Genomic DNA, 25,323 nt, shown 5'->3' with positions numbered 1-25,323 from the left:
AGGCATAGAAAGCTTAAGAGAAAAAAGAAAAATATTTCCTTAAGTCTGGGAAAACAAAATACTAAGGAACCAGCAATGTTTCAAAGAAAAAGTTATAAAAAAAATTATAATCACCCTCATCAGCTTATTCAATCCCATATTATTAATATTTGTTCTGCTTGAATCCAGTTTTTTCATTAGTTCTGGAAATTTTTATTCAGTTCAGTTTTATGATCTTATAGTTAACCAGAAACCTACTTTTTTAGAGTAGCTCTTAGAGTCATTTCCATGAATCTCTCTGAAGAAAAAGCACCTTTGCAAAAGCATCAGAGCAAAATAACAACTGTCTGTAAATGACAAAAAGACTTTTAAAAAATGGCCATGGTGAAAGATCTGATGAAAATTCATTTGATAAGGAAATGTAGTTATTTCTGTGGCGTACAATAATTTAGGATAATAATTGGGTAATGAGAGTACTGACAGATTTCTAGAAAGCCAGAAGTAGATAAAGCTATGTTAAGTAATTAATGTTTCAATATTTTATCTTATTTGGAAATGACCTAGATAGTCAATGAATAACCATCATTTAACTTATCTCAATATAACATAAGGTTTCAAGTTACCAAAAAGATTTCAGAAACTATTTTTAAGTAGACATACTATAAATTTTAATGTTGAAAAGTTTATACACATTCATCCTTCATCTATTTAATTTATTTGTTCTTAATAATTATGTTTAGAATACTCATGAAAATTTCATAAGACATTAAACAGCTAACTATCAACTTAAGTTATCTTTCTTGCTTACAAATGGTATAACAGATACAACATGAGCTTGTTTGACTTTTAGTAAACCTAGGTCCAATTAAAGTATTATATTTAATGCTGATAACTCTAAAGACATGCCAATTTTAATTAAACCAACAAACTTAAACTAGCTTTTATTTTCAAAAGATTATCCTATATCACATGAACTTGAAAAACATTTGGTTTAGTTCCTATATATCTGAGGGAATACTTGATTTATATAGATGCTTGTTTGTCTTTAAGTCAATTAATAGAGCTCTTCATAAATTAATTTTGGCAATACCATCTGAAAGTAGAAAAATATCACACATCTGTAACATGCAAACATAGACACATATTAACATACAGACAGATGCAAAGATCTTAAAGCTTTAGTTTTAAAATTTCAGCCATGAGACAGGTCTGGTAATGCAAAACTGACTAGTTTATAGAAGAACAATTTGATCTAAATTGTCTTCCTGGCAAGTAAAATAAGTTAGATTTACCTGCTCAGATGGCTAAAACTTTTACTAATATTTGTGGAAAACACCTTAAGATTTTTCATTCACCTAATTTCCCAAATAGCTCCCTTTTTTTTCTGATAAAAATTACTTTCCTGAAGTTTGCATTTCAAGGGATGGATTTGGGTTCCCAGAGAAGACCAGACAGAACATTTACATCTCAAAATCACAAAGAAAAGATGTAAATTTCTCCAAGAAAGGCTTTTGTTTCCTAAATCCAGATTTTCTTTTTTAAATATCTGCAAGTCCTTTGAGATAAATAGCGGAGGTTTTGGAGTTGGTAAAAAGGATAAGTGGACTTTGAGTTGTTTCTAGAGCCACATTGTTCTTATAAAGACTTACTCTGTTAGACAAGTACAGTTGTTTTTAATTCTTCACAGAATTGGGTTGCAGCCTGACTATCAAGATGCTGACCCAACCATCCAACTACATTATTCTCAGTTTGCTTCTTTATATCAGGGAGCAGAGCTTCAACTAAGATGAAAATCAAAAGATTCCTGTGTTCTAGATTCAGCGCTGTTATTTCTTTGGAATGTTTTAGTAAACTCTTCTGCAGTGGCTTTGGAATGTGTTTCTTCCCCTCTGGGTACATAGCTTTATTTTAGCTTGGAGGAGAAGGCCTGAAAAATAGTTCCTATCAGGCTCTAAATATCTGCTTCCAATTTGGCTAACTTCTGACTGTAGAGCTACTTAAAAAAAAAAAAAAAAAAAACAGTCAAATATCTTGTCAGGTTTGAGTGGGACAGACAGTAAATATTTCTGGCAATATCGAATAATCCCATGAACACAAGATCCAGAGCTATTCCCAAAGATAACCAAAAGAAAGAAAGACTTAGACAATTCCCCTGAGAGCTGGCAATAGTAGGACCCTGGCCACAAATGGAATGTAACCCACATTTCTGTCTGGCTAGATTTTGGGGACCTCCAATCTGATGACTGCCAAGCCAAGTTCTCAGGGCAAAAAGGAAAATGAAATGAACAAGAAGGCAGTAGCTGTCCCTGGGAGAGAAAGGATCAATAACAATTTTTTTTTTTCCCTGCCAATTTGGAAAGGAAGGGACAATGTGAAATTTTACTTTCTTTTCTGAACCAGGCACCAGATAAAGATCTAGGGGAGCTGACTTTAGTAAACATTCTTACCCATTGCTGGCTTCTGCCAATTTTCCCAGGATGCTGTCTGCAGGCTCCAGAGTGAGTGAGGTGTCCCAGTGTGTCTCATCCTGGTCACCAAGAGCTGTAGAGGAGGAAAAATAATTTCCCCTCTTACCTTTAAAAAATGAGTCCATTCCAGCCTTTTGCTCTTTTATACTACACTGCAATAAATGTCTTTATGAAATATCTTTGTTCACATTAAAGCTCAGATTTTTGCTTCTGTACCATATATTTCTCAGAGAGAGCTGCAGAAGTTCAGGGAAGGGCATGCTCCCTAAATATGGGATAGCCATGGAAACTCCTGTAGAAGATATAAATAGGTGAACTGGGCTTTAGGAAAAGCTAGAAGGAAGAGGAAATGGTGTGTGCAGAGCTACGTGGGGTGTGGAAATGCACTGGGTTTCTTTGGAAAGCCTGAGGAGGAGTTGAGACTGGGGTGGCTTTTGTCAGGAGGTCGCTAGTCCATAGTATATTAAGCAAATGAATGGGACTGAGATTGTATGAATTATTACCAAGTTTAATGTGGCAGTGGAGTAGTTCGGTTTTAGAAACAGTGATTTTTAGATGATGATGAGACATATCATTGGTGATATGACACTAAAGCTAATGACAAAGGCCAAAGCTAGGGATAAGCTTGGGGAAAACTGGATATATGTGGCAGCTGAAGCAATGAGAGTGGATAATTTCAGGGGAGAATCAGCAGAGAGGAGGGAGCTGAGTGATGAGCACAAAGCCATTGGCCTTCTCTGCCTTCAGAGGACAAGAAGAATTGCTGGCCAGCAAAACTCAGAAGAGCAGAAAAGTAGAACTTAAATAATCACAAACTATGGAAGAAAAGGAAGATAGTTTTCAAGGAGATCATTATGAAGGTGTTAAAAACTGAAAGGAAACAAATGCTAAAAAAGACCACTGGGTCTATTGATGAATGAGCATTACAAGAACACTGCTTCAGTAAAGAGATGGAGGTAGAACTCCAACTGCCATGATTTAGAGAGTGACCATGGTGTTTAAAAATTGAGACAGAATAGAGTACATTTCAAAGAAAAGTAAAGGTGGGACAAATAGTGGTGATTTGAGGAGGTGGTAGGATTAAAAAAAGGGATTACCAAAAGCTACCAATGATGGTAGCTAACATTTGTCATCAAACTATGTCACACACATTAGCTTACTTGATCCTCATAACAGTGATTTTGTAAATGAGCAGACTGCAGCTCAGAAGGTTGAAAAGGACTTTTAACCAAGTGCACACAGCTCAGAATTAGCAGAGCCAGGAAACCAAACCCAGATCTTTTGACTATAAATAGGTGCCCTTTCCATACACCACATTCCCTCTAAAAAATAAAATACACTTTAGAATTCTGTAGTAATTTTCATGTTACAAAGCACCTTTTTATACATTATCTTATTTTATTCTAACAACAGATTTGGAAGCAGCAATGATCATCATCATCATCATCATCATCATTATTGACATTTTCAATAGAGAAACAAAGGCTAAGAAGTAGAGAGACTTGGCCAAGGTTGATAGCAGAGAAGTTTCAGCTGGGTTTCAACCCCAGTGATTCTAACACCATTGCCTGACAGTGTTTTGAGGATCTTGAAAAAAGCACAAGAGAGATTTTAAGTTATGTTTTTATGATCGACTGGTTCCTCCTTCTACACTCTAGAGTGATTTTTTTTCCTCCTTATTCAGTGTCATTGTGACTTTTCATGGTACGCACCTTTCTCTTATTGATACTGGCTTTCCTCAGATTAAAAAACAACAATGGTATAATGGTTCATGAAACCTCTTTTAGTTTCTTAATCTCTTCTACCTCTTGGAAGGATAGAAGTTTCTAATAAGAGTCTATATAATGAATTTTATTTTTAATACAACGAATGTAACTGAGACAGTTTTTAATGGACATTTTTAGATACTGTCCTAGGGTTACTCTGAGATGACTCTAGCCATTTCCTAAAGAAAATATTTCAGTATGTAATTTCCTTTTGTCGTTTGCTTCCTCTGGCATTCACTTTTCACTGTGAGCCAAGGGAAACTTTGCTCAGAATGAGTTATTCTACTGAAATGTCATGCTGTCACTGCCCTTGCATCAGATATTGGAAGATTATGGGTGGCACAAAGGATGATGTCTGGTTTCCAGTGGCTGAAACAAGGTTTGCTTTTGCCAATGCTGGTGGCCTGGCTCTATAGCTCAGTAGTCATTTTCAGGAGATAGGAGCAGTTCCCCGCTTTTCCCCATCCCCAGGAATCATGCAAAATTAAAAGATGTGTGCTGATGAATTGTTGATGGTCTTTAGCTGCCATGTTCCTGCTGTGTGCCGTGAAAGTCCCCGAAGCTGTGTCTGATATGCTGATGTCAGAGTTCCACCACCCAGAGACCGTGCAGAGGCTGAACGCCGTCCTTAAGTTCCACACGCTCTGGAGGTTTCGGTATCAGGTCTGGCCCCGGATGGAGGAGGGAGCACAGCAGATTTTTAAGGTAAGGGATACTTTCCACAAAAGGGGTACTACACACACACACACACACACACACACACACACGAATGAGATTAACAAACCTGACCCAAGGCTTGTTTCAATCCCTGAACCTCAAATCCACAGTGTATGGCCCAAGTGATGCTTCCTTTTCTTCTCTCTGATTATACAAGTAAACCTAACTCATATAATTGTGAATTCTTGTTCTTTATAAATTGAAATATAAAGAATGTAGAGTAAGAAAATCAAGTTTCTGTGAACCTCAAGTTCTCACTACCATCCCAAGAGGTAAGCACATAAAAATATGAGTATAATCTTCTAGACATTTTGCTATATATATACACAGATGTTTTTTGAAGGATGGGGTGATTAACACAAATAGTGATCATATAGTTGAAACCCTTCATTTTATTAATGAGTAAACTGAGACCCAGAGAGGTTCACACGGTGCTTTATAACATCCTGTGCTCTGTAAGATTGAGATAATTATACTTCAGACTCATTTTAGCTTATTTTCCATCTTACATCGTTCTTCTGATATCCACTGACAGATCCCGCCTCCCAGTATAAACTTCACCCTGCCCTCGCCAGTGCTTGGAATGCCATCCGTCCCGATGTTTGACCCCCCTTGGGTCCCTCAGTGCAGTGGGAGTGTCCAGGACCCCATTAATGAAGACCAGTCTGTGAGTAACAGGCACTTTCTTTCTCAAATCCTCTGACTGTGTGATGTACATGTGAGAGAGAAGAGCAATGAATGTGTGAGCCAGTTTTTTGGTCTTGTTGTAAGAAGGTAACAGCAGCACAGAAAATCAGCCACAGAAGGCCTTTAGTTCCTGTGAAACAGAATAGAAGGAACTAACACCTGGGAGTGAGCATTTGCAGACCTCCAAGCCAAGACAGTTTTGTTCTATAATCAAAGCAGCAGCCACCTTATAAAGCTATTAAGAGTACTAGGCATTGATTTCTTAGTCAAAGGTAGCACTTTTGCCTCTATTACAAAACAGTTTATTTAACCTACATAAGCTACCCAACAGTTAGTGAGATTGACCCTGGATGAATAAGTAAAAGAACTGAGTTGACAGCTCTTGTTTTTCCTCGTTTGGACCTTACTCTCTTCTTTATCTTGTTGATCATCAGTATCATCATCACAAACATCACTCTGAGGCCTCTGGTCTTATGTTATTCTAATATTTCACTGCTATATAAATACAATTCATAAACAGTTGAGTTTAGAACACAGTCTATTTATAAACAAGGACCAAGGATATGTGCCTTTTAAAAAAATGAATCTTCAAAATATGCCTCTTTCATCTGGTGAATGGCATTTTTCTAAATTACAAGAGGAATGTAGAAATTTTAGAAAATAAAAAATAGAAAAAGAATACATCTCTTTGCACAAATCCATGATTATTTCATTGCATAAATTCCCATGGGATATAGGGCAACTGGTATATAATTATTAAGGATTTTTGATACATCTCACAAAGTATTCCCAGGATGATTGCACCATTTTACCCTATACAACAGAATAGGAAATGTCTTCTTTATTCAAATTAACCAGTGTTACTTTTAAATGCCACTCTGAATGGCAAAAAACAAAGTTATTGGCTTTTTTATTCACACTTCTTTAAAAAGTTGGATGAATATATCAAGTTAGGTTGAATATTTTTGCATATCAACATTTATTTTCTAGACATTTATAGTTTTCTTTGGAGAACTGTTTGACCTCTCTACTTATCAAAATATTTTATTTTAATTCTTTTGCATACAGTACCGTCATATCTGATAGTTTGTGCCAAAGAGAAAGGCACACTTGGTTCCTCCCTCATACATGCAGTAATTCTAGCATCTGGACCACTGGCATAAATATCTTTGGTTTTTCCTCCCATACATGTGATAGATTCATCTGAGCCAAGTACATTTTCTCTCACAAGTTCACAGTGAATTTCAAACCAAGTTCCCTGCTTCTATATCCAGTTTTTTCTTATTCTATAATTCTTCCCTTATATTATAATGAATCAACTTAACCCCTGGCTCTAAAAGTGAATTGCCATGTGGCTCATCAGATGCCCTTAACTGCTGTGTGTCATTCATTATAGGAAATCTTTAGTCTTATGTTAAGATTCTGCATAAAGGGAGCTTCTTTGACTATAGTCCTTTAAAAGAGTCATCACCACCTCTGGTCTGTCTCTAAAATCCTATGTGACCACTGGCCAACAAGGAGATGTAGAATTGCTGTTGTACACAGACATCACTTCACATTGGTAGTCAGGAACTTCAGTGATCACTTCCCTGCTCTGGGACCAATGACTTCACTCCCCAAGCTCTTGGAATTTGTCTTAGCATAAACATCATGATTAAGGCACAAACAGAATGGCAACTCACAGAGTGAATCTTCTCTCCTTTAGTGTTCCTCATCTGTTATGCTTTTGCTGCTGGTAAACAGAGTCAGATTTCACATTCAAACTTAGCAACACTATCAACTCTCATGATTTCCGCTCAATAGCTTTGTTTCCACAAATATTGATAAGTATTTACAGTGTGCCACTGTATTTTCTATTATTAGTATTTATTATTCAATATTATTAATATTATTTGATATTAATATTTTTTCAATATTAAATACTTACAATGTGGTAGGTATTTAGGATACAAAAATAAATCACATAATTAATTGTTTCATATGAGAGAGAGATCTCTTTCTTCCTCCTTCCCATGGTTCTGACTTTCTCTTTTATTAACCTTACAAAATAAATGTCCTTCATTTAAAACCAGTTTAAGAAATTTTGGAAAGAAACAGAATATTAAAAATTTGTATTTGTTGTCAGTGTTTAAAGAGTGGATCATTGATATTTTATTCTAAAGGTAAAATAGGATTCTTTCCAGAAATTACAGTCTTGAAGAATTATTCAGATTGCATGAGAAAAAAATAGCTTAGTTGGAGACAACCTAGAAACTTGGTAGAAAACGAAGCAAACAAATAAATTTCCATGAAACTATATCATGGATACTCTAACATTTCCTGAGGACAAAGTACTACATTTGTGTTATTCATTGGAACACTCTTTTTGCCTGTGACCAGGTAGAAGAATTGCTAGTAAATAAACTTGCCTTCATGTCTCCAAAGAAATCCTTTTCAGCCCGGGCTGTGTCCCGCTCCCATCAAAGGGCAGAACACATCTTAAAGAATTTACAACAGGAAGAGGAGAAGAAACGTCTTGGTCGAGAAGCCAGCCTCATCACCGCCATCCCCATCACCCAGGAGGCTTGCTATGAGCCCACCTGCACACCCAACTCAGAGCCAGAAGAAGAAGGTGCCCTTTACACACTGGACTTCTTGAGGGGCTGAGTCATAGGAGAGGGAAAGGACTTGCTTTGAAATACACATTGATGATTTTACGTGACATGAGGTGATATGCTCCCTCTATCTCTCTCTCACCTCCTGACACTATCTAAAGAAAGAGAAAAGTTGTCTTTTTCTGAATGTTTAGAGTTGGCCTCTTTACAGAGGGGAACATTAGCTATACTGAATGAACCAATATGATAATGGACCAAGCAGTGAGTGACTATGACTCAGGCAACAGCTGAATCCAGAGTGTGTGCTAAAGTAAATGCAATTAAACTTTCATCATTAAAAATGGGGTTAGTCTGGGGGAGGGTATAGTTCAGTGATAGAGTGCGTGCTTAGCATGCACAAGGTCCTGGGTTCAATCCCCAGTACCTCCATTAAAAAATAAATACATACATAAACCTAATTACCACATACCCCCCAAAATGGGGTTAGTCCATTAACTGCTTTCTACCTTAAGTGCAGACAGTTCGCTGGTTGGTATCAGAAAATGATTTATGAACCATTCTAAACTCAGTGATTCTCTGCCCTGCTTTTGTGAAATCTTTGGGAGGAATTTTCTGTCTTTCTTTCTGTAAGTTTTTTTTTTCATTTCTCAAATACTCTCTAAGTTACTTAATAAGCCTTATGCTCTGAGAGCAATATACTTTGATTTAAGTACAACTGTAGTTGTGATGATGGTAGCTTTGTTGTTACAAAACCAAAGTTCACATTCCCCATTTTCTTTGCCAGTAGAAGAAGTCACCAATCTGGCATCCCGTCGATTGTCTGTGAGTCCATCCTGTACCTCCAGCACTTCCCACAGGAATTACTCCTTCCGCCGAGGCTCAGTCTGGTCAGTGCGTTCGGCCGTCAGTGCGGAAGGTGTGTCCTCTCACAAATGTGTTTTTTACTTCTCATCACTGATGCATTTTGAAACAATTTTAATTGATATTATCTCACCTTATTATACTGTCTTCATTAAATAACTTGCCTCATGATTTTGAAGTTCTGAAAAATAAATATTCGATTGTGTGGTATTCTTTAAAAAAAAAAAGTTATTGTTGATGCAATCCAGCAAACGCCCTTGCTAAGTTGGTTCTATTTTAACTGCATTACATATAATCATATTGCTGAGGGTCCAGTAAACATTATTCTCAGAAGTTAACAGTTTTTAACCCTAGCTTCACATTACAGTCAACCAAGGAGCTTTCAAAAAGGGTCCAGGTCACATCCAAGACCAAATCAGAACCTCTAAGGGTGGGACCCATCACATCAATATTTTAAAAATCTGCTCAGGTGATTCCAGTGTGAGCTAAGACTCAGTAGGATGTTTTAGGATGCTATTCTGGAGTAATTTAACAATCAAAGGAAGAACGAAGCTGTTGCTACTCCTGTAATAAAATCTGATTCCAGGGGAAAATGTGATCCTCTTCAGTTCCAGGAATTTTTAAATTGTTCTTCTCTAATGATAAATAACTGACTGGGACTTGCTGCTTCATGATTATACGAATTTCGTCACTGCTTTGTAAAGTCATCCAAAAGTCATACAGAAACCAGTGGTTCTCAACCCTTCACTGCACTGGGGAACTTCAAAAATGACCAATGCTAATCACAGCTTATGGAGATGGGCCCACGGCACATCTATATTTTTTTTATAACACCTTTGTTGAGATATATTTCGCATACCATAAAATTCACCCTTTTGAAGTACATAATGCTGTAGTTGTTAGTATATTGGTAGAGTGTACAACTGTCACCACTACCTAATTTTAGAATGTTTTCGTTATCCCAAAAGAGGTCCTATACCCATTTGTAGTCAGTCTTCATCCACTACTTCCCCCAACCCCTGACAAGAAGTAATCTACTTTCTTTCTATGGATTTGCCTGTTCTTCACATTTCATATCAGTGGAATCATACCATACATGACCTTTTGTGACTGGATTCTTTCACTCAGCATAATATTTTCAAAATTAATCCATGTTGTCACAGATATCAGTTCTTCATTCCTTCTCATTTCCAGATAATGTTCCATTATATGGATACACCACATTTTATCAGTTCATCATTAGTAGAAATGTGGGTTGTTTCCACTTTTTTGATTATTATGAATTACACTGCTGTGAACAGTTATGTATAGATTTTGTGAGGAAAACTGCCAAGCTATTTTCAAAAAGTGTCTGTATCATTTTACATTCCTACCAAAAGGTATGAGGGTTCTGATTGCTCCATGCCCTTGAGTAGCCACAATGATCTTGGAAATGAAGAACAAGGTTGGAAAACTCACATTTCCTAATTTCAAAACTTACTACAAAGCTGCAGTAATCAAGATTGTGTGGTATTGGTATATGGATTGACAAACAGATCAATGGAATAGAATTGAGCAACCAGAGGTTGACCGTCACATGTGTCTTGATTCCGTGTTTGAAAAGGGTGCTGAGAAAATTCAGTGGGGAAAGACAACTAGATATCTATACAGAAAAGAATGTTAAATAGGTAGGTCTTGAACTGGGAAGTGTTATTGCATTAGAACTACAATATTGAGGAAAAGCACCCCAATTATGTCTCCCTCTTCAGATGAGGAGCACACCACCGAACACACCCCCAACCACCATGTGCCTCAGCCCCCACAGGCAGTGTTCCCAGCATGCATCTGTGCAGCAGTGCTCCCCATTGTTCATCTGATGGAGGATGGTGAGGTGCGGGAAGATGGAGTAGCAGGTACAGTTTTGACCAGTAAAACTATCAATAAGTCTAATAAATACTTAAGGTGTTCGTCTGATAAAGGACAGTAGGGTGCTCTTGAAGACATGAACCACTAGCATATGTGGAGTTGTTTTATGCATGTATTATAATTATAGATCTGTAGTACATGGGACTAACACTATCACTTTCTCTACCCCTTCCTCCCACAAACTTTATGACCAAGAAATTCCATTCAAAATATGGAATCCAGTCCAGGAGCACTGTTTGTGAACAGAGAACAGAACAACACTTATTTGGCAATATAGAAATCACATAGTCATTTGGGCCACCTTAGAAATCTTAGCTATTGGCTTGACATCATTAATGCCACCTTTCTCACTTGATTACCTTCCCAGAGGTACTATCTAAAGAGAAGAATTGAAAAATAAAATGATACCGGGTTAATATTCTTAATGTTAGTTTTAAAAAGCCTTTATAACTCAATAATGACTTTTTTAAACCCCCGTAGAAAAATGGACAAAGGATATAAACAATCCAATGGCTAATAATATCTGTAAATAACGTTGTTTAAAGTGCATCCTCACACCTTGCTGATGGCAGTATAATATTCAGTGCAAACCTTCTGAAACAGTTTCTCAGTATGCATCAAAAACCTTGAAAGTGTGAACACCCTTTGACATAGATTTGACTTCTAGCAATTTCCTAAGGCAATAATGAGGACTGAATAAAGGTTTATGACAATAATAAGTATTTGGAAAGAGTTTAAATATCCAACAATATGTAATTAGTTAATCATGGTACTTCCATAAGACAGCATTCTGTGCACATCAGAAACAATATTCTAGAATATTAACATAAAAGTGTTCAGTTTATTGCTAAATAAAAAACTAAATACCGGAGAATATTTTCTACATGGTATTATTTTAAACGACATGTAAATATGTATTTCATGTACATGAAAGGACATACTCCAAAGTGTTAATGGTTGTTTTGATGGTTGGTAGACTTACCAGTCTTACTTTTCTCTTTGTCTTTTTCTGTATTTTTCATACTTTCATGTTTTAAGCATTAAACTGCCTTACCTCATCAATTAGAATAAAAATTGTATTATATAGATAGTCTTGCAACCAGTTTCAACCTAACGAAAACCCACATCTATTTTAATTATTTATAAAGATACATGAAAGCTAAATCTTACATTTAGACATATCTTGTTAATATTATTTATTTATATAGCTCAATTTTAATTGGATGGTTAGCATCTGAAGCAAAGAAAAGGTAGCATTTATTTAAAATATCAGGTGAAAGATAAATTCATGCTAAATTCTATATTCCGTTTAGAAAACTAAGCTAATTAAACCATTTAAACTGAAGATCATCCAGTGCTTCCCCACCACTCACTTTTACCCACCTGCTTTCTTAGCCTGGTCACTTCTAGGCAATCTTAGCCTGACCACCTTCCCCAAAGAAAGGGCACTTTCTTTCACATTTATTCCTAAGACATTTTCATTAGAAGTGGGAGCCATAACTACTACTGGCTCAACTATGTTATCTTGCTGAAGGAATTACTATTTAAATTATTCATGTGAACAATAAAAGGTCATCTCTAATTCATATGCATTTTAAACTGAGACATATATTCTAAAAACCAAATAATTAGAAATTTCTCCATGCAACAAACAATAAATGGTATTTAAATAAATAGGACTTTAATGTAATAAATACTTACCACTGCTAATAGGAGGGTGATTTCCAAAACAAAGATTCATAAATGTATTTTTAAGATATAATTAACATATATCATTGTACTAGCTTTAGGTATACTACATAAAGATTTGATGTATGTATATATTGCAAAATGATCACCACAGTAAGTTTAGTTAACATCCATCACCATACATAGTCACAGTTTTTTTCTTAGGAGGAGAATTTTTAAAATCTGTTCTCTTAACAGCATTCAAATATGCAATACAGTATTGTTAAGTTTAGTTACCATGCTGTAATTACATCTCCAGGATTTATTATCTTATAACTGGAAGTTTGTAACTTGACTGCCTTCACCCATCCCCTCCACCCTGACCCCATGCCTCTAGCAACCAGTCTGCTCTCTGTGTCTATGAGTTTGGGTTTTTCTTAGATTCCACATGTAAGTGAGATTATACAGTATTTGTCTTTTTCTGTCTAATTCATTTCACTTTGGATAACACCCTCAAAGTCCATCCATATTTTTGCAAATGGCAGGATTACCTTCTTTTTTATGGCTGAATGATATTCCATTGTATATCACAAATGCATTCTTTACAAAAACAATGCTCATATTTAAAGACCGTCCTATACTCTTTTGTCACCTTTCCTTTATTGGCTAAAATGTTCAGAAACAACAAAGGGTTTCTACCTTTCAATAGAAAAAAAGAATTCACAGAACCTTTTTAAGGCAAAACTTTTAGAGAGACTAATCAAAGCTTTGTAAATTGTTTGAATACTTTATCTTATAGGTTTATTTCCATTTAAGACAAGTGTTCAATTTCCTTTCTCTCCTAAAGTGAGTGCTGTGGCCCAACAAGTCTTATGGAATTGTCTAATTGAAGATCCATCAACAGTCCTTCGGCATTTTCTGGAGAAATTGACCATCAGCAATAGACAAGTAAATTCCTCTTTCTTTATAGGGTAGCCATGTAGCTCTGTGTGTGAACACGGTTAAAAGTGAGTGATGGACTTTATAGTGCTATTCATGCAACGTCAGTATCCCCTGACACATAGCCAAGAAGTACTTTGGATAACGATAATGATGAACAAATTAAACTTTGCTGTTTTCTTTCGAATTTCTCCATTATCTGAAGTCTCCATACGTTCATGGTACATGGCTAGTAATGACCCTAAGATACTGAAAGATTCTCAATCTTGTAAACAAAGATTAAATTTCAGTTTAATGTTATTTAATGTTTTTATTGTTGGGTATGTTTACTGAACTCTGATTTATTGGTAGTCTGTGATGCAAGTAGCGTTATCAGAGTATGTTGAAACTCTCCATTAGTCAAAAAATCGAATTTACCAGGCCCCTCTGTAAGAAGATTATGCCAAACAAAAGTGGTTTTCTGAGCAATGGTAAAATACACTGATTGCAAATTATTTCTTCATTTCTATGTTATGATCTTGTTCACTGGAAGATTAAGTTTAGTTTCTGAAAAGAAGGTTAATTATAAACATCTCCATTTATCCTCTCTTGGCCTAGCACATTATCTCTTTGACTCAAAACTAAGGAAACAGAACTATGATGTTCAATAATCCTAGTTTGTTTAATGGTGTCTTATGATAGGTCCTCCTCACATCTCCATTACACCTGGCAGCCGTAGCAAGTAGAGCTGACTAAATATCCAGCTTTCCTGCGATTTGCCTGTGACCTACAGACATAATCTAAATTTCTATTTTAAAAAAAGTTGTCTGACTACTGCTCAGCAAGTTCACATATTAGCTTCTAGGAAAAGGCATTACAGTTAGTTTAAATTCTGTTTAACAAGCATCATGTATCCAACATTAAAATGCTGGACATAATGGAAGTCAGCAAGTGGGCAAAAGTAAGAGGAATCCTCCCCTTGCTCCTCAAGAAGTTAATTTTATTTCCTACGTGGTGGCCAAGTGAGACATGGAGGTTATGTTGTTCTTTCAGGACGAGTTAATGTACATGCTGCGCAAACTTCTCCTGAATATCGGAGACTTTCCTGCTCAGACGTCTCACATCCTCTTCAACTACTTGGTGAGTTTCGCCTCTAGCGGGTTATAAATGTTCATTTCCAAGTAGGAAGCAGCAGCATGAGAAAAAGGTTTTAGGAGATTTCTTTTTCAATGAAATCCCATTAGTTACATGACTGACGGTGAATCGTGGTCCCCACTGTGTGTATGGGGAAGCCCCTCCTGGCACAATCCTTGGCCTGTGGGAGGTAATCAATAACTGTCAGTTTTGTCTCTGTCTTCCTTTGGCATTATACACCTTCCTCATGTTGGTTCTGTTGTAAAAAAAAGGAATGTGTCATTTTTAGTCATTTTTTCCCTTTTCCTACCTTGCTGCTTAAAACGCACACACACAAACACACACACACACATACACACACAGAGAAGAAAATGTTGCCCTAGATGGAAAGTATTTGCAAGTGTATTTTTCCATAGCAACTGTCTGTGCTTTAAACTATCCTGACAGCTCCTTCCTGAACACTCCAGAATTTACCAGTTTCTTTATATTCTCCTCCTTACACCCTAAATGAATATGCAGTTTGGAGATTGTTGGCATGATGACCATTCTTTTAAACTGCACCTTAATCTAGGCAGACAGATGGCCAAATGAATTTCTATATTGAGAGAACTTCTTTCTCCTTTACTATCATTGGTCTTCTAGCAAGTGGGAAAATTAAAGAGTTATCCATATGTATCTGTAGCAGGATGATAAATTTAACTCACACTACAACTCTGATATGCACAGAGAATTTGTAATTCCTTTCTCATGTCGGTGACTGATCTGCTTTTTATCATGAGTGCCCACTTGGTGGTTGGCAAGGGGAAAAATATAAATAAGTGTCCAATCCAGTTTTAAGTTCAGACTGAGAGAAATATATAAATAGTACCTTTGGCTAGTGTTCAGTCTCTCTTGGCTAAAAATACTTAGTCTCTAGGAATTCTCCTCCCTTCCAACTTCTTTCAGCTCTAAATGCTATGTGGAGTTGGGGAGAAAAAAGACCTTTGTTCAGCATTCTATCCCTTGCTCTGACTCCTCCCTTTGCAAGACAATGCTCTTTTTCTGGCTAGTTGCTGGAGGCCTGGCTGGCAGAAGCTGAAGCTCTTGGCTCTTGTAATTTGCAAACCCTGTCTGCTCCCAACAGTGTTTACTGGGAAACTCCACCTTGCCTCCTTTCCTACTGGTACCCTGCATCCCTCTGAGTTCTGGTTGAGGGTCCTATATGGCTTTAGCTTAGGAAGTCCCCTGTCCAGAGCATCCTGCCCAGTGAACCAGCCTATGGCAGTTCTAACCAGAAAGCTCTCCAGCCAAGCTTTCTGCTGCTTCTTGGTCCTGTCCACACCACACAAAAACCCAAAGTAGATTAGCAAAGCCAAATATCAATGCCTCCCTAGTTTAAGTACATACCCTGCCAAGTTAAAGTTGCATCCAGTTGTTATAAAAGGCTCTGTGGTGAACTCTTGTCAGAGACCCAAACAGAGACCAGAAGCAAGAGGCCCTTCGAGCGTACCTGCTCCTTCCCCCAGGTCACTGGACAGGGGAGATGCTTATGTAGACCACTGCTCCCCTCCATCCTTTAGTCCTGGGACAGAAAGATGGATGTTTCATTTCCCTTCTGCCATACTCTCTTGTCAACTCCAAATTAGCCTACATGGTAGCCAAAAGTCCTCCCAACTAGATCACTGATAAGCTAATAAAGAAAGAGACTGGCAACACTTTGGCTACATGCTGCATAATCTTATTTCATATGAATATAAATTCCTGTTTTTGCATTTCTGTCTAAACTCTAATCTTTCTCTGAATCCCAAGCACATGGATGCTTTAGGTGAACTGGGGAAAGGGGTCTTGCACTCAGAACGGCAGTATAGTGAAGGCAGAGTCATTCTTTAAACCATTACCTTTATGATACATTTCCTTTTTCTAATGACTCTTATAGAGCATGTATATAATAGATGTGTACGGTGGGGATATTGAGAACAATGACCCATCTCTTCTGGACGTTGTTAGGGACATTTAAATCTACTGCTTAACTTGACCCACTGATCTTCATCCTGGGGTCTGAGTAGGTGTGGCAGTGTGTAAAGACTTTGAAAGTGGTTTGCTTCCCAGATAGTTTTAAGGGAATAAATCTCCAAATCCTCATTTTGCAGACATGCACTGACACTCCCTGAGCATGACTGCCATCTCAACCCCTGTTCCCCTGCTGGACACCAGGAGGGCCCTCTCTGACCATCTCAGATATCACCAGACTGCATTGACAGACATGTAATACTGTCATGAGCATTAAGGAAGCCTCATTTCTGATTGATCCAGGCACTTTAAGCCAATAGGACTTCTCACCTTTTCCTGTCCTTTATAGCTGTCTACTAGGGATGAGGTTTGGCCATCGTGAGAGTATTCAGCCTTCAGTACCACCAAAGCAGACTGGGTTAGTGACACTGATTCTTCCAGTGCAACTGGAAAGTTTTTTAAGTTTAACAAATTTGTCAAGAAAAAAAATGGATAAAAAGCCTTGGGGACTGGCTTTTATATTATTTCTTTCTGATTTTGTTGTACATTATTGAGTAAGGTAGTTAAAACTTATTTCATCCAATTTGATGAAGTGCACATTCCAATTACAGTCAGTCCTCTTATTTCACTGTACAGACTATTTGACATACTCTATTCATGTTAACAAAAAGTAAACGTATGATGAGATATTTTTAAGTGTTATCTTAAAAATGGACAGAACGGCATGCAGTTTTTCAAAATTATTTCAGAGGACACAAACAAAAACTTCTATGCTCACTGACTTAGCTAAGCAGAGTGTTCTTAGGTCAAACTTTTTAGACATCATCCAGGCTGCAGATAGTACTTGGGCAAACATCATATAGAAATGCATTTTGGGTGGCCCAAGTACCTGAGCTCCCAAGTGACTTGGAGCTGGAAAAATGATCTGCTTTCCCCTTAAGAAGTGAGTATTTTGGTGATAATGTAAAAAGGTAAGATGACCCATTCTGGCCAGTTTTCCAGTCATACCTCCCGCTTACTGCACAGAAAGGGTTAGAGGAGCATTTGAACAGAGACTATGAAGGCACAAAAAGAATATTTAATTAAGGAAAGAAAAGCCCAGGAAATTAGAACACGAGCTCAGGATTACCGTGGCTCTGTGACCGCATCCTCTTCTGGCTTCCAGGTGGGATTAATCATGTACTTTGTGCGGACCCCCTGCGAGTGGGGGATGGACGCCATTTCAGCCACTCTGACTTTCCTGTGGGAGGTGGTGGGTTATGTGGAAGGCCTGTTCTTCAAGGATCTGAAGCAGACCATGAAGAAGGAGCAGTGTGAGGTAAAGCTCCTGGTGACCGCTTCAATGCCAGGTAAGAGTACAAATAATCCTTTAACAGACTAAGCATCTCTTTCATTCATGAGAAAATTTTCAGGGTTGTGACCCTGGTGTTGAGGGCATCAAAGAATTTTTGTTGACTGCCATCTAAAGAAATACAATAGACCCTTTAAAAGTCAGCAATTGCCAGATGAAAAGGGAGACATCAGAACTGAGATCCGTGTGAATAGACCTTCAAGGGCTGCCAAGGTTAAAGATGTATTTAAGTCTATCACAGAGGGCCAGCTGAACTGAGAGCCTTTCTGAATGAGTTTTTGGCACTGCAAGGAGAATAAGATTGTTTGCATGGCATGGGCCCAGGCTTTTGTAAACTCACTGAGAGATGGCTTTATGAAAAGTTGGAACAGGGAAAAGCAGGAAGGAGAATTAAAAAAGAACATGCAATGTGATGTAAACTTTAGATCCCGTTCCTTTTCACTTTGGATAGCTTGTCTTTCTTTGAGATAAAAATTTTGCCAAGCCTTTATCCCTGTGCAATGACTAAGAAAATGTAAGATGATACATGTATTGAAATAAAGAGAAAGACAAAATTACATATAAATGAGAACACAGGTTCTAGCAGCAAAGAGGCCAATGTTAAAATTAGAGCACTGCCATTTGTTGTCTGGACAATTAGTGTTAGCTGTGAAAAAGTACATCATTTTGTAAAATTGAAGTATAGTTGATTTTGTAATGTGTTAGTTTCTGGTGTACAGCATAGTGATTCAGTTATACATACATATATTCTTTTTCATTATATGTTATTACAAGATATTGAGTATAGTTCCCTGTTCTTTACAGTAGGATCTTGTTGTTTATCTACTTTATATATAGTAGTTTGTATCTGCTAATCCTAAGCTCCTAATTTAACCCTCCCCCCATTTCCCCTTTGGTAACCATGAGTTTGTTTTCTGTTTGTTTCTGTTTTGTAAGTAAGTTCATTTGTTTCATATTTTAGATTGCACATACAAGAGATATCATATGTTATTTGTCTTTCTCTGTCTGACTTACTTCACTCAGTATGATCGTCTCAAGGTCCATCCATGTTGCTGCCATACACCATTTTTTAAGCTTTCTTTATTCATGTGTAAAATGGGGTATAATTCATACTTCACAGTCATGAGGGATAAGTGAGGTTAGGTTTGTAAAATACTTGCTGTCATACCTGACACCTGTTAAACATTTAGTAAATGGTGCTTGTGTATTTCTGTGTTCTGCAGATTACTCAACACAGTGATCAGTTTTCAGTACAGCAGAGAAACTCATATTGTCAATCATATACTTAAAAACAACTCATTAAAAATCAAGGTATATCATAATGTTCACAAAGATTTATAATTAAGGAATGAAGTAAAAATAAGTACTATCTCACCAGCCAAAGTAGAATACAGGAAATGTAAATTTAAACTAAATTTCAATTACATGTTTTGCTTTTGCTAATATCTCCATTTATGTTTTCTCAACCATTCTTACCTTGTCATCTCATTTAAAATATAGGAGTATATTATTTGTTGCAGTGCTTAAGTTTGGAATTCTGACTCTTCCCCTAAATAAATGTGTGTCTTTGACTAAATTACTTACAAGTTCTTATTTATAAGAATGAATTCTCTGTTTTCCTCATTTGTAAGGTGAAAATAATAATACATGTATCATAGGGGTGCTTTGAGATTTAAATACAATTATGCACTAAAAACCGTTTAAAGTATTGGGAACTCCATAAATGGTAGCTGTCGCTCTTAATAAGTAAATATATTGAACGTATATATTTAACTATTAACAAAGGAATGCAGTTAGTACAATACCCAACTCACATTAAACACTATTAGTAATAATCATAATAATAACAATTAAAATATCAGCTTATTGATAATATTTCAATATTCTATGCCTTATATACAAACTTCCTTATAGTAGAAGTCAGTTTATTGTGATTTTTACCTTCTGTAGGTACCAAAACCTTGGTAGTTCATGGACAGAATGAGTGTGATATCCCAACCCAGTTACCAGTCCATGAAGACACTCAATTTGAAGCCCTGTTAAAGGTAAGGATGACTTTTAACAGAAGTGATTTTTTTTATGCACGATGTCGATGGCCATTTCACTGATCATCCAGTTTAGAATTTAATGGCATTTATCCATCTTCCAATCAATATGCGCATTTATCCACCTTTTACGGAATCCTCGCCCTTCTGTCCTTCCTCTATTTCCTTACATAATTTTCCCCGCAATCACTGACATTTTAGCTCTGCGTTGAAGTGGGCAAAATCATGCTGGCTACCTCTCAGCCACACTCCTCTCCAGATACCGTGAGTCCTGCTTAGGAGCTTCCCAGCATCCCCCGTGGTAGCTCTGGAGCTGCCCTGGGTCCACATGCTGAGAGCATGGGGCAGACTCTAGCAGTCAGCCGATGATCCATGCCAGAGACCCTTTTTTGTTGAGCGATGCAGTCTTAACTTGCCCCTGACAGAAATGATTGGAGAAGCAGAAAATATACACCTTAGAATAAATCAGGTGAATCAAGGAAGTATTTTTAATGGTTGTGGCAATTATGCCCCCTCAAAAGAAATGCAATCCACAATGACTCTTGCCGATAAGGTTTTTAAGGTAAAGTAATAAGTACCCTAAGTGCAGTGATTTCCCATTTATCCAGAGTCCAGACTTTTGGCCCAGACATAAGTTGAAAAGACCTCTGAGAAATTCAGCTTTGCCAAACCTGTGTATTCTATTTCAGTAAAAATAAAATTTCCCGGTTGTTAAGCCTCCTCCCGGCCTTATCCATTTATCTCCAGAGAACTTCTCAGACTCAATGAAGGAAACTTCAACAAGCACTCCATTTTCTTGCTCACTTTGAATGGCAGGATAGCGTGAAGGCAGACAGTTAGTTCAAAGCCAGGCTCCCCGACAACCAGAGTCACCTAAATCAAAGCCAGGTCCTCTCTAGTCCCGAGTTCTCTTTCAACAGTGCCGGGATCCCAGTGCAGGTTGTGCAAGTTCTCTACGTGGGAAGCGTTGAACTTAGAACATAGTAGGTAATAAGTGCTCAATCACTGTAGTTCATATTCTTAACGCAGCTGCTAAACTTGCTTTATTCCTGATGTTGAGACCAGTAGATGCCACTGTGCCTCCACAGTTCATCACTGAAGTCTACTTTATAGTTGTACCTTTCAGCACCACAAGAGCAGACAGTTTATATTACACTACCTGTCTTTATGCGCTCATTCTTCGGATATATGGATATACATACACACACATGCACGTATGTACGTATGTATGTTTCCTTGTAAGAAGTTACCTTGTTCTTATGATGCTTTTATCTTTCAGCTTGCTGCTTGGCTCATAATAAGTTCTCAATAAGTGTTTATTATTGTTCTAGGAGTGTCTGGAGTTTTTTAATATCCCAGAATCCCAGTCAACACATTATTTTCTCATGGATAAACGGTGGAACCTTATCCACTACAATAAGGTGAGACTTTGCAGTAATGCCACTCATGGAGAGTTGTGTCAAAAGCTCATCATGTCTTTCCTGAGGCAGCTTGCACTTGGGGAGGCATCGCTGTTTAGAGGTGAGGAGTACGTCCACTTGGGTGGCACTACCTCGCTGTCTGTGTCACTTTGGACTGGCCGCTCTACCTTTGTACCCTCCGGCTTCCTGGTCTGGAAGGTAAAGGTGGTGATAGCATCCTCTGTAGAGTCGTAATAATTAAAGGAGGTAAATTCAAGTAAAGCACTTAGTTGCTCATTATTATTACATCTAGATGAAAAATTAGGTTCCCTATATCATAACTAGGTTTTCTATTTGGAATTTTAATATTGTTCTTGTTCCTCTTTCTATTATGTTAAGCATGAATGTGGTAATGATCTAATGAGCAAAAATAACCCAGAAGACCACTGACATCACTTTCCAGTGATTCTCTTCTTCTGGAATGTCCTTTAGTAAATTGCCTCTGGCTCCTTTGCCCTTGACCGAGCACCCTGGTGTTTGGAAAGGGTACTGAGAAGTTTGATGCTATCCTGAAGGGGAGGGGAGTTTATCTTCCCTGGGATTTTGTAGAACTGGGGAGCATAAAGTAGTAAGAATCTAAACACTAGAAAATACACAACTTGTGTTTGTCTGACCTTTGGGTAAAGAGGAAGTGAGAGTCCAAGTTAATCACTTGAATTCTTTTTTATCTTTGTATGATCCCACCACAGACCTACGTTCGAGATATTTATCCTTTCAGGAGATCAGTGTCTCCACAACTGAACCTTGTACATATGCATCCAGAGAAAGGACAGGAGCTGATTCAGAAACAGGTGACTGACCACCACAGTTTTATTCTATGATTTTGTCATGTCATTGGGACAGATGATCTGAAAATGGTTGCCAGCCCTGAGATTCTGTGATTCTGTCATGATCCTCTCTAGAGAGAGTAGATGGATGGGCCCTTGGTCAATAGATAATACCCCAAAATAGTGTGTGAGCTAAGTTTTATAAATTAGATCATAATGCGAAGGTATTAAGGAACACTCTCTTGGAGTAATGCTAGGATGAATCACTGGGTATAAATAATAAAAATCTAATTTATTTACCTATTAGTGTCTAAGTATGGATTTTCATTACACATTTTTGTAAAGCAGGATTGGAAGTACACATAATATAGCTATTAGAAAGTTGTCCCAGAAATTTATGCTAGCTGGAAAAAAAATAAAAGGGATCAATGTAATATGCCTGAAAAAGGGCACTGAACCAAGGTCCAGAGATTTGGACTCAGTCCCAGCTCTGCCACTGACTGGAGATCTGACCTTGGGTATGTTACTAACTTCTCCTGAAACAGGAGGAGACAGAGTCAAGCAGCTGTATTTAGATTTAAGATCGAAGAGCAGAATAATGTTCACACATCTCATCACAAATCAGACTTCGAGCTTAAGGAAATTCACAGTATTTTGCATGTGAAATATAGCTGTAGTACATGATTCTAATGATATAATTTTAATGTGGTCTGTGTGTTACATTCATTTATTTTTAATAAAATGTCTAAGCATGAAACTTTATCATTTCAATTTTTCTGCACATAGCAAGAATGCTAATTTGGCATCAAATTATTCAAAAATATCTTCATGAGATGAATGAGATAGCCTAGAATTTGACCACTTAAGTAATTAAAAACACAGTTAGTACTATGACCTAAACTGCATTTGAAAGAAAGAAAATAGTGAATGGGTTACAAAGGGTGAGGTGCTAGGCAAAACTAAGATCGTAAATGCAAAGAACTTCTAAAACAATTCCACCAAAAGATCCCAGCCTCTGATATAGCAGCAAAATAATTAAAACCATAATCAACAGCAGCACTTCACAACTGTGGTTTTTTAAATCATGTTTAAGAACATGTTTCTAAAAAACATAGCATAAAATGGGATTCCCGCTCTCTGTATTCTCCAAATTGGAATCTTAAGGCTTCTTTCTGAGTTCCTCAGGGATGTAGTCATTTGCAGACCTGTGGTTCTGGCTCTGAAGTTCCTCAACAGCAGCTCGCTGCTTATCATCCTCCTCATCTCACCCCCCTGCCCCCTCAGCAGCAACAGAAGAGGCATTAAGAGAAGGGCCACAAGCCCCGTGTCCGAGGCATCTGAACTCAGGGCCAAAGGGGTACAAATCTAAGTCCCATCAGCTTTTGTCCCAAGGTAGGTTTTTCCTGGATCCCATTTCAGTCTTTAAGAGGCAAACCCAGAACTGATAGGAAACAGCTTAAGGCATCAGTGGAAAAGATAGAAGCAACTGGAACTGACTGGCTCCTGTCGCAGAAGGTCATCCAACAAACAGGCTCTGTTTAACATTGAATGGTTCTTGACAATGCTCGCCTTGTGCTCCGCCCCCAGCCTGCAAACTCGGCAGGACACTTCCTTCTGTGGAGCAGACAGATGCAGGAAGTTGGGGTCAATTATGCATTGTTTGCTCTCTCTATGTGTAAAGAAAAAAAGAAATTTCTTCCTCATTTCACTTCCTCCACCCCTTAATTTTTAATCAGCCTGGTTTGCCATTAAAGATTTTGCTTCAATTTCTTCAAATTAGTGATTCCTGGGTTGCCAGTTCTACTTGTCATCTGCCCTGCTCTTGTCTGCTGCTAGGTGTTCACCCGGAAGCTGGAGGAAGTCGGGCGGGTTTTGTTTCTCATCTCCCTTACCCAGAAGATCCCCACAGCCCACAAGCAGTCCCACGTCTCCATGCTCCAGGAAGACCTCCTCCGACTGCCCTCCTTCCCTCGAAGTGCTATCGATGCGGAGTTTTCACTCTTCAGTGATCCTCAAGGTATCAGCAAAGAAGCACTTCCTCTCTTGGGCTTCTCATGCCCTTGTTTTGTCCTCAGCTGGAGAGCATCTTAATCAGCAGACAGTTCCCTAAGCCAATGGCTCTCAGCCCTGAGTGGGCATCAGAATCACCTGGAGAACTTGATAAACCACAGATCGCTGGGCCCTACTCTTCATCCCTGAGTTTCTGATGCAGTATCTCTGGAATGGGGCCTAGGAGCCTGCATTTCTAACAAGCTGTCAGGTGATACTGATGCTGCTCTCCCAAGGACCAAACTCCGAGACCACTGCTCTAAGCTAATCATGAGGAGTTGAATGAAGTAGTATGGTGGTGTTAGAGGAGTTCCTGACTAAGTGAAGAACAGGTATTTATACAAAGTTTAAGAGGCGGAAAAATGAATCTACTGTAACAGAAATCAGAACAGTGGTGGCCTCTGGTTTGGGGGGAATAGATTTCCTGGAAGGGGGCAGGAGGGATCTTTCTAACGTGATGAAAATGGTCTATATATTGATGGAAATTTGATTGCATGAGTGGGTATTTTTGTCAAAACTCATTGAATTCTACATTTACAATCTGTGTATTTTACTCTATCTAAATTATACCCGATTTGAGAGAGCGAGACAGGGGTCAGGGGAAAGGAGCCTGAAACAGAAATAGAAAGAGACCTATTCTGAAACCTCACTCTGCTACTCAGTTTTAAATCTGGGACAATTTACTTAAATCAGCATCGCTATGCTCTGTATCCTCATCCAGAAGCCCCAGAGCAGTAGTAGACAGAGCTCTAGTCTGACCAGGATTTTAAAGACCAAGAATTAGCCATAACCCTGCCATTTTCTTTCTGTAATGACTTATTATCTCTCAAAGCCATGGCTTATGCAGCAGCAACACACTGCGCATGCCTACCCCGCCTTGCCCACAGAGCTGAATCAAAGAGGTGATGAAGAAAGTCCCTGGAGGACTAGGAGGTATTACAGCTGTGCCAGCAGTGTTGTGCTGG

At 38.0% G+C, this 25,323-nt stretch overlaps 1 protein-coding gene across 3 annotated transcripts in view; it reads left to right on the top strand.

Annotated features, from left to right (window-relative positions):
- Window positions 1-25,323, top strand: part of UNC80 (unc-80 homolog, NALCN channel complex subunit) — a 190,421-nt gene that overhangs the window by 116,691 nt on the left and 48,407 nt on the right. For all 3 annotated transcript variants that reach the window (XM_074364069.1, XM_074364070.1, XM_074364071.1), the window contains 12 exons: window positions 4,737-4,918; window positions 5,466-5,597; window positions 8,042-8,228; window positions 8,996-9,127; window positions 10,821-10,964; window positions 13,493-13,593; window positions 14,617-14,703; window positions 17,852-18,035; window positions 19,988-20,082; window positions 21,414-21,503; window positions 22,232-22,333; window positions 24,146-24,326. In XM_074364069.1, coding sequence (XP_074220170.1) covers window positions 4,737-4,918; window positions 5,466-5,597; window positions 8,042-8,228; window positions 8,996-9,127; window positions 10,821-10,964; window positions 13,493-13,593; window positions 14,617-14,703; window positions 17,852-18,035; window positions 19,988-20,082; window positions 21,414-21,503; window positions 22,232-22,333; window positions 24,146-24,326 — 1,617 coding nt within the window. The remainder of the gene's footprint in view (window positions 1-4,736; window positions 4,919-5,465; window positions 5,598-8,041; window positions 8,229-8,995; window positions 9,128-10,820; window positions 10,965-13,492; window positions 13,594-14,616; window positions 14,704-17,851; window positions 18,036-19,987; window positions 20,083-21,413; window positions 21,504-22,231; window positions 22,334-24,145; window positions 24,327-25,323) is intronic.

This window comes from Camelus bactrianus, chromosome 5 (assembly GCF_048773025.1).
Source record: "Camelus bactrianus isolate YW-2024 breed Bactrian camel chromosome 5, ASM4877302v1, whole genome shotgun sequence".
Taxonomy (NCBI): domain Eukaryota; kingdom Metazoa; phylum Chordata; class Mammalia; order Artiodactyla; family Camelidae; genus Camelus; species Camelus bactrianus.
This window is presented reverse-complemented; position numbering and strand designations above follow the sequence as displayed.